The 9,476-nt window shown below is 50.3% G+C and overlaps 1 protein-coding gene across 2 annotated transcripts in view; it reads left to right on the forward strand.

Annotated features, from left to right (window-relative positions):
* Positions 1-6,047, forward strand: part of HIP1 (huntingtin interacting protein 1) — a 71,137-nt gene extending 65,090 nt beyond the window's left edge. For both annotated transcript variants that reach the window (XM_081889766.1, XM_081889767.1), the window contains exons 26-31: positions 572-672; positions 832-937; positions 1,745-1,868; positions 2,657-2,718; positions 2,832-2,943; positions 3,572-6,047. In XM_081889766.1, coding sequence (XP_081745892.1) covers positions 572-672; positions 832-937; positions 1,745-1,868; positions 2,657-2,718; positions 2,832-2,943; positions 3,572-3,591 — 525 coding nt within the window. In that variant the 3' untranslated portion in view covers positions 3,592-6,047. The remainder of the gene's footprint in view (positions 1-571; positions 673-831; positions 938-1,744; positions 1,869-2,656; positions 2,719-2,831; positions 2,944-3,571) is intronic.
* Positions 6,048-9,476: the final 3,429 nt, after the last annotated feature.

The following is a 9,476-nucleotide window of genomic DNA, read 5'->3' on the forward strand; positions in this document are numbered from 1 at the left end:
TTGTCTGTTCATTCTGAGGGAATGTTTGTGTCCAGAGTTCCCTTTGGGATTAAGATACCCTTTGCAGAGCTTTTTACCTAACCTCAGAACATAGGCAAGAGAGAAAGAGGGGAGAGAAGAGTAAAACAGAAAGCGGGTTGTTTGTTCTCCAGTGAACACCACCAGGTTCAGGAATATCTAAAGGTGGTCTGTGAGGTGGCTCTTACCTCTCTGCACACCCCAGGAAAGGCTGTGGCTTAGTGGTGAAGCACCTGATTTGCATGCACAAGATCCTGCGTTCACATGCAGAGCTAGGAAAGACTCCCTGCCTGGAAGCCCTGACTAGCTGAAGGCCGGTAAGGGCAGGCAGTACTGAGCAAGGTGCACCAAGGGTTTACCTGGTATACGGCAGCTGCCACTCCACTGTCAGGCTGAAGCTCACAGCCATGGAAGCTAGAAGGCTGTGAATGGAGTGCATTGCGCTGACCTCTTTGGCCTTGTGGCGGGTGCAGAACTTCTGGTGGCAATTGAGAGAGACAGAATGAACAGCTATTCCTGGCAATGCTTAGATCTCACTCCTCTTCTCGTCTAGGGAGCAGCATCCCCCAAGGAGTTTTACGCCAGAAATTCCCGCTGGACGGAGGGGCTGATTTCTGCCTCCAAGGCTGTCGGCTGGGGAGCAACTGTGCTGGTGTAAGTGTTTGGGGGAGAAAAGGCAGCAGACACCCCTGGGGTTACTTCATAGCCTACTGTTGGCCTGCGAGCTAGGCAGTGCTGCGATGAGGGGCTGCAGCTTGTAGCCCTGGAGTGTGAGGGGTGGCGCTCTAACATCCCTTTCTCATCTTTCCCTAGAGATGCTGCTGACCTCGTGGTTCAAGGCAAGGGGAAGTTTGAGGAGCTCATGGTCTGCTCGCATGAAATTGCAGCAAGCACAGCCCAACTAGTTGCCGCTTCAAAGGTAGGGACTGCCTTGTGATACCTCCTTAGAACCATAGAATTGAATGAGGTCCAAAGGGTCATCTAGTCCAACCCCCTGAATGTTGAGCTGAGTGCCTGAGCAAGTGGCCAACAGCCAGTCATACAAGGAATAAATAAGCTTAATAGGCTTTCCTGGGCAGTCAGGATGTCAACAGCCGTTTGACTGGCAGTGTCCTGCTCCGTTTGCCACCAGCGCTTTCTTTCTCATCTGCTGTCAGTGGCAAAGCAACTGAGCCAGTAGGACGCATTTGTGGCCTGGTGATGTTACCTCACCAAAATGATCCATGGCTTCCTTCCAGCTTAAGTACAGCTGTAGCTGGAACCCCATCACAAATCGGTTGTTACAGCTTCCCACTTTGGGTGCTCCTCCTGCATAGACAATCATCCAAAGGCTTTTCTGGAAAAGCCAGTTTAATGTCTCAATATCCCACTTCCATAAGAGTTTCTAAAAGTTTGATCTGTGGAGTGGGGAGACGAAACTGATAGGGGGCTTTGGGTGGGCAAGAGTGCATTTCATGAATGTTTTGCTCCTGAGGATATAGTCTAGGACCACCCATGGTGCCTGGTGTTTGAGCTTTTCTTCTAGGATGGCATTAGAGTGGCGCTGGGGGCCTTTGCTTGCTCTCTTCCCAACCAACAGGGGATCTGCCCTTTCCTTTTTGTAAGATCTGGAGCTCCTCTGGAGCATCATGTTGCAGATCACTTTCTTTCTCCACTACATGTGGCACGTAGAATCCTTTTCTCCCACCTGCATAGAAGCCACTGATTCTCCTCTTTGATCTGCCAGGTGAAAGCAGATAAAGACAGCGCAAACCTCAGCAAGCTCCAGACCGCCTCCCGGGGAGTCAACCAGGCGACAGCCAGGGTGGTGGCTACCACCAAGTCAGGAATGTCGCAAATTCAAGAGACAGGTCAGTTTCTGAAACTGAAGTTGGAGATCCCTTTTCCCTCCTGTTGTTGTTGTTTAGTCGTGTCCGATTCTTCATGACTCCATGGACCAGAGCACGCCAGGCACTCCTGTCTTCCACTGCCTCCCACAGTTTGGTCAAACTCATGCTGGTAGCTTCGAGAACACTGTCCAACCATCTCGTCCTCTGTCGTCCCCTTCTCCTTGTGCCCTCAATCTTTCCCAACATCAGGGTCTTTTCCAGGGAGTCTTCTCTTATGAGGTGGCCAAAGTATTGGAGCCTCAGCTTCAGGATCTGTCCTTCCTGTGAGCACTCAGGGCTGATTTCCTTAAGAATGGATAGGTTTGATCTTCTTGCAGTCCATGGGACTCTCAAGAGTCTCCTCCGTCACCATAATTCAAAAGCATCAATTCTTCGGCGATCAGCCTTCTTTATGGTCCAGCTCTCACTTCCATACATCACTATTGGGGAAACCATAGCTTTAACTATACAAACCTTTGTCGGCAAGGTGATGTCTCTGTTTTTTAAGATGCTGTCTAGGTAGGCATCTCCTGTAGGCACCTGTTTCTCTAAGGCAGAGGGGTAGCAGTCTCTGTTTTTCATTCAGTTCAGTTACAGCCTCTCTCTTTCTTTTTTGACTTTGCTTATTCATCTGACTGCTTGAGTCCCACAGGAAGCACAGCTGGGCTCACCAGCTGCCAGGCAGTTCTCAGCACAATGTGAGAAGGGATGAGTCCTGCACTTCCATGCTTCCATTAATGAGAGTAAACTTATGTGTTCTCCCCCTGCAGACAGCATGGACTTCTCCGCCATAACGCTAACACAGATCAAGCGTCAAGAAATGGATTCCCAGGTATTTGGGAGAGGGAGGGAGAAAAGAGAGTAAAAAAATGCCAGGCAGAGCAGAAGGGAGAGGCATTGCAGCCTGGTCACTTGCACTCCAGAAGCCTTTCTCCTTCCTCCTAGGTGCGAGTCCTGGAGCTGGAGAACCAGTTGCAGAAGGAACGCCAGCGCCTGGGAGAGCTGCGGAAGAAGCACTACGAACTGGCAGGGGTGGCTGAGGGCTGGGATGAGAATGGTGAGTCTGGTGGCCTGTTGGCTTCTATGCTGGCCTTTGGGCCACAGCAGGTTCTGGGCTTGCTGGCCTAGCCACAATTCTCCCAACTTGGGCCTGTAGCCTCCTTCCTGCTAAGACACTGAGGACCAGCAAAGGGAAAGGAACCACAGTTGAAGGCCCTTTCATCTCAATTCCCAACACCTTGAGTTAGTGCTGCAACCACAGGAAGGGCAAAATTTTGTTTGTGGAGCACCCCTGCCAAAAATAATAATAATCTTGGGTCAAGGAAAGCCTTACCTTATAGCAGTGATAAGGAAATAGCCCACCCTCCTCTGATAGGCCACATTTGGAAGGTAAGCGGAGCTGCCTATCTGTCAATCACCTGCCACCAGGTGTCAAACATCAAAGGAAGAAATGGAAGCATGCTCTTGAGTGAGCTCCCAATTATTTTGTTGTTCCTTCCTTTGCAACCCCAGCTGGAGCCAGAGCTGAGGTTTGAATCCAGACTGTGCTTGAAAGATTTATTCCAAAAGCAGGTTAGTTATGGGTTGTATTCATACATATACACCAATACCTTGACTTCCCTAGTTGCCTAGACCTGACAAAGAGCTTTCTCCCTCTCTCTCCCTTTCTCTCTCTCTCTACCCAGGTGCTAATCTAGCCCCCTGAGGAGACAGCTGGAGAAGAGGCACCATCTATTGGTGCAGCTCCTTCCGAACACGAATTATAAACTTCTTTGGAACATACCGCAAAGCCTGTGCTCACCACGAAGACATTCCTCTCTCTCTCTCTTGGACCAGCAAGGGCGCCCTGCTGGTCAAGAAGGTAGTAGCAGCCATGGCAGAGGGGGCACAGGGAGAGGAGGTGAGGAACCTCCCCAGCACCATAGCAGCAACAGTAGCAGCATCCACAGGCACTGCCTGCCATAGCCCACAAAGCCCACACTGGCCTCATGGGCGTTGTTCCAGCTTTGCAGCCTCTCTGCAAAAGTCGTACTCCATCTCTCTCCTCCACCACCTTCAGTTCACTTCCTTATTTGCACAACCTTCGAGCTGCCAGCCTTGGCCTTCGACCCACACCAGGGCCCATGGTGACATCTCTCTGCTCATGCTGCTTCTCTTTGTCTGCCACCTCTTGCCCTCAGAACCAAGAGGGTGGCAGGACCTGCTGAAACTGGTGTGTGTGTGTGTGTGTGTGTGCGCGCGCGCTTGACCACCCTGGGATGACAGGGTTGGAGGGCCTTCAGTACAAACAGACCATGGTGCCCATAGAAGGGATGGATTAGGTCCATCCCGGAGATGGGTGGCAGCCATCTTCCCACAGGCCATCCCGTAACAGGCAGGAAACACTTCTTGGCCTCACAGCCCCTCTCTTCTCTGGCTCCGCTGCCCGCTCCAACAAAGCAGGCCTTTCTGCTGCTTCAGAGCAACCCACTGTGTGTTGAGCCAGCAATAAACAGCTGAGAATCTCAGAGCGGGAAGAGCTGGCAAGGGTCTGATGGGGCCAGAGCAGCTGCTTTCATGTTGGGCTCTGTGAGGGACTCCACCTGCTCATATGTAGACCTGGCCAGTTGCCCTTTTCTCACATGGAGTCCATTAGCACAACCCATCAGCCCTCCCTGGACCGAACAGAGTCTGAAATAGCCAGCAACGCAAGGCGATGTGGATCCTGTTGTAGACTTGGCTTCTCCCCCACCCAACTGATGCTGCCTTCCATGACTGGCTGCCTCAGGCACCTTGTGATCACTGTGAGTCATTAGCCATACAGCAGTGGAAACATCTGGGCAGCAACCCTGCACTGTCCTCGTTCATGATAGAGGTGTGTGTGTGTGTGCACATGCTCTCTCTCTCTCTCTCTCTCTCTCTCTCTCTCTCTCTCTCTCTCACACACACACACACACACACAAACACACAAGCATGGATACACCTGTACACCCTAGATTAAAACCTGCCACTGGGGGGCAATCCAATGTGTGCCTGCTCCTCGCTCCAGCTGGGGCAATCACTCGGAAGCAGAGAACCTCCCTGCTGCATCGGGTGGGACTGCCCTGCGCCTGGTATCTGCCGGCAGGCCAGCCTGATTCAACTTGAGGGCGGGAGGGTTCAAGCTACAATCCAAACAAAGGTGACCATCATATAACATTCTTCCTGGGTCATCTGAAAAGGCCCCAAGGGCTGCCAAAGAGTCTGGGAACTTTGGAAGCTCTAACAATGGAGTGGGTGATTGGACTGGGCCCAGGATCAGCCTTTGACAAGGCAAAACAGGGAAATTTTTGAGTCTGACTTGTGGCGCCGTGTCCCACAGTGTCCCTGGGCCCGTTCCAGACCCTCCTCCTTGCCCTCAAGTCACTCAAGATCAGTCCGTCTTTCGCACACTGCCATTGGGGTGCAGGGGCTGGAGGGACCCACAGGGGAGCCAGAGTTTCTTGCTCTCCCCGTTGGGAGTTATTCCGACTTGCCTACCCCTCTCCAGTTCTTCTGAAGAAGTCGTTGCTTAGACCAACAGCCTCTCCAAGTGGTGCCTGTTAATGCCCCCGGCCTTCCTGCCATCTGGGTGGCAGCAGCCCAAGAACCAAATAGCCCTCTCTTCCCACCGCCAGCTTGAATGAGGCCACTCAGCTGCCTGCCTCTCTCTCCAAAGCAGCAGGAACAGTCTTGCTGCCACAGCACATGATAGGAGAAGGGGCTCCATATGGCACTGAACTACCCTTACGCAACCCCTTCTGCCCTCCGTCCCCTCCCCCCCAACTACCTCAGGTTTTCAGGCTGATGGGCCACCCATGTTGGGGACAAAACAGAAGAAGACTGCCTGCCAGGGTGATGTCTTGAGCCTGGCAGAAAGGCCATTTTGTCTCACTAGTAAAGTGACTTCCTCAGTGCTCGCTCTTTCTCCTCTATTTTTTAAACGTTTCCTAAATTGGGGTGAGGGGTGTCAAACAAAAACTTCCATTAGAGCAGTTTCCCTTAAGTGACTAAAATCACTCACCACAGGTCTGGGGCCAGGTTACCAGTTGACCCAGGTGCCAGCTCTCTTTTTAATTATTGTATTAAATACAAGATCCCCCCCCCCTTTGTATGATATGTTGAATGTGTGTTTTCAATTTTTAAATAAATATTTCAACCCGGTTCTGTTGGCTTTGTAATTTGTAAGAGGGAGATTCAGGACTCACAGTGTTCCCTTTGGCAGACTTACTTTTCCAGCTTACTCTGTATGTGATCAGGTGAACCCAACAATCTAGCCAGACCAGCACCCAGAGTTGGTTGACCAATAATAATAATAATAATAATTTTTATTTATACCCCGCCCACCCCAGCCCAAGGCCGGGCTCAGAGTGGCTTACAAGCAATAATGAAAACAAGTTGACTGATTACAACTTAAAAACAAAATTAAAATACAACATTAAAATATTGAAACATTAAAATATTAAAATGTAGCCTCATCGCAGGAGAAGGAAAAGAAAAAAGAAAGAGAGGGAGGGAATCAAACTGGCTCCAAGCCAAAGGCCAGGTGGAACAACTCTGTCTTAGAGGCCCTGCGAAAAGAAATCGGATCCTGCAGGGCCCTGGTCTCATGAGGCAGAGCGTTCCACCAGGCTGGAGCCAGAGTTGAAAAGGCCCTGGCTCTGGTTGAAGCTAATCTAACTTCCTTAGGGCCCGGGACCACTAGGGTGTTGCTATTTATGGACCTTGAGGCTCTCCGTGGGGCATACCGGGAAAGGCGGTCCCATAGGTACGAGGGTTCTAGGCCATGAAGGGCTTTAAAGGTCAAAAGCAGCACCTAAAATCTGACCCTGTACTCCAGCGGGAGCCAGTACAGCTTGAAAAGCACTGGGTGAATATGCTCCCATGGCAGAGACCCTGTGAGGAGCCTCGCTGCAGCATTCTGCACCTGCTGGAGTTTCTGGGACAGCTTCAAGGGCAGCCCTGCGTAGAGCGAATTACAGTAGTCAAGCCTGGAGATGACTGTCGCATGGATCACTGTGGCCAAGTCAGGGCGGGAAAGATAAGGGACCAACTGCTTGATGCGGCGAAGGTGGAAAAATGTCGCCTTGGCTGTTGCTGTAACTTGCGCCTCCATGGAAAGGGAGGCGTCAAGGATTACACCCAAACTCTTAACGGAAGGCAATGGCACTAATTGGGCCCCTGCAAGAGAAGGGAGTTAGTCCCTCATCCCCATGCCATCCTGACCTAGCCATAGGACCTCTTTATTTGAAGGATTTAGTTTCAATCGGCTCCCACGAAACCATCCAGCTACAGCTTCCAAGCATCTGGTCAGTGTGTTTGGGGCCGAGTCGGTGTAGCCATCCATCAGCAGATACAGCTGAGTGTCATCAGCATATTGGTGACAGACCAGCCCAAAGCTCCGGATAATCTGGGCAAGGGGGCGCATAAAGATGTTTAAAAGCATCGGGGAGAGAATTGCACCCTGCGGCACTCCACACACCAAGGAGTGGCACGACGACATTTCCCTCCATAGTGCCACCCTCTGTCCCTGACCAGAGATAAAAGAGCACAGCCAGTTAGGGGCTATGCCCTGTATCCCCACGTCTGCAAGGCGGTGGTCCAGAAGATCATGATCGACCATGTAAAAGGCTGCTGACAAATCTCAAAGGATCACCAGTCCTGACCCGCCTCGATCCAGTTGTCTACGGAGATCATCTGTTAGGGTAACCAGAGCCGTCTCGGTCCCAAAACCAGGATGGAAACTGGACTGAAATGGATCTAAAGCCGATGTTTCCTCCAGAAACCTACCAAGCTGTTCAGCAACTGCTCTCTCAATTACCTATAGCAGCCTTCCTCAACCCAGTGCCCTCCAGCTTGGGGCTGATGAGAGTTGTAGTTCAAAATAATATGGGGTGCTGGGTTGGACTAAAGGCAGGGAGACAGTAGCATGCTGACCGTTCTCCTGCCTTTGGGGTCAGAATAACACAAAAATATGCATGTCTGACTTCTCATTCTGTGCCATTGTGGAAGGCTAGAATTTAACAATGGCCCCCTTAGGCCATGACACAGAGAGAAGGGTAATGGTTAGGGAGAACAGGGCCAGAGCTTTTGGAATGACTCAATATGAAGTATATAGAGCTGTTAGAAGCTGCAACGAGCTCAAGGTTAAGCATCGGATCCCAGCTTTCAACACCCTGATAACCCCTTGAGGCACTTCGTATCACCACATTAATTCCTGCACCTTTGTCCACACCATTGTTCATTGTTTCTTTTTAAACATTTATACCCTGCTTTCTCCCTCCACAAGGGAGTTGCTCAAAGCAGCTTGCAGAGTGCCGGCTGGGTTGGGTCTCAGTGAAATTCACTCATTGGATCTTTTCTTCTAGCCCAGCCTTCTGGTACTTACGGTAATTTCTTATGAAAGTCCCAGCTGTCAAATGTAGAAGAGCTTCTGACACCCTTCAGGAGTTCTGTTCGGTAAACCCTGTGCTATAATGGCCCTTGGCCTTTTGTACAACAGTCCTCATTGGGGTGTCTCACCTGAGCAAATGAAAAATGCTATTTTATTTCTGTAAGGCGCTGCTTAAGGAGCAAGGACCTGATTTCCCTACCCTGGGCAATTGTACTTAAAACCTTTGTTTTTACTCTGCACTTCAGTGGAAAAGGCAACCAAAGTCCTTTGGGAGAGCACTGAAGCTCAATAGCAGACCATCCACTTTGCATGCAGAAGCTCTCAGTTTCAATTCCCAGCATTTTCCAAACTGCTGCCACTCAGCGAATACTAAGGTTGATGGATCTATGCCCTGACTTGATAGGAGATAGCTTCCTAAAGTGACATAAAAAGATAACTAATAATACAAGCCTCATGCTACAAGTCATAATCTAAAAGACCTTAAAGGAAAAAGCAGGGGGAAAACAGGAAACTGGCACTAATTCCTATTGGCGACAGAGTTCTCATTAGCACCAAGTGTGATGGAAACCACTGTGGAAGAAAAGGAGCTGAGAGTTGTTGGTCAGCTTGAACCGGTGCAGCATCTCTGCTTCCCATCTAGCCTCATTGGATGGTTGCACCCAGGTGATGGTTGATAATGGGTGCCATGCCAGAGGGTGGTGATGGTTTACATACAGCCAAAGAAGTACACCCACATTTAACCCTCTTATTTTAAAAGGGTAAAAAAATAGATCTATTTATTTTCAAGCTGTGTTTTGCTGCGTCTGGAGAGCTCCCCTTCACAGAACTAGTTTTTCCTGAAGAGGAAGGATAAACCTTAAACTGGTTTAAGGCTGCAATCCAATATACATGGTTACTGGGCCACATCAGAGTAGGCTGCTCTAACCAGAGGTGGAGAACGCATGTGGGGAGCTCAGGTGTTGCTGGACTCCTGCTCCCATCAACCTTTGACATTGGCAATGTTGGCTAGGGCTGATGGCGGTTGGGAGTCTTGTAGCAACATGCTAAAAGCGCCATGTTGGCTACTCATGGCTGAGGTGCAGGATAGGTGATGAGTCTACCAGCACTGCCTTTCCCCTTTCCCCTCCTTGGATCTTAACCCAGGGCAGCTGATCAGAGGATTTTAACTTACTTAGTCCTACTCCGAGTGGACCCACTGA

Source organism: Podarcis melisellensis, assembly GCF_964234715.1.
Source record: "Podarcis melisellensis genome assembly, chromosome: 15".
Classification (NCBI taxonomy): Eukaryota; Metazoa; Chordata; class Lepidosauria; order Squamata; family Lacertidae; genus Podarcis; species Podarcis melisellensis.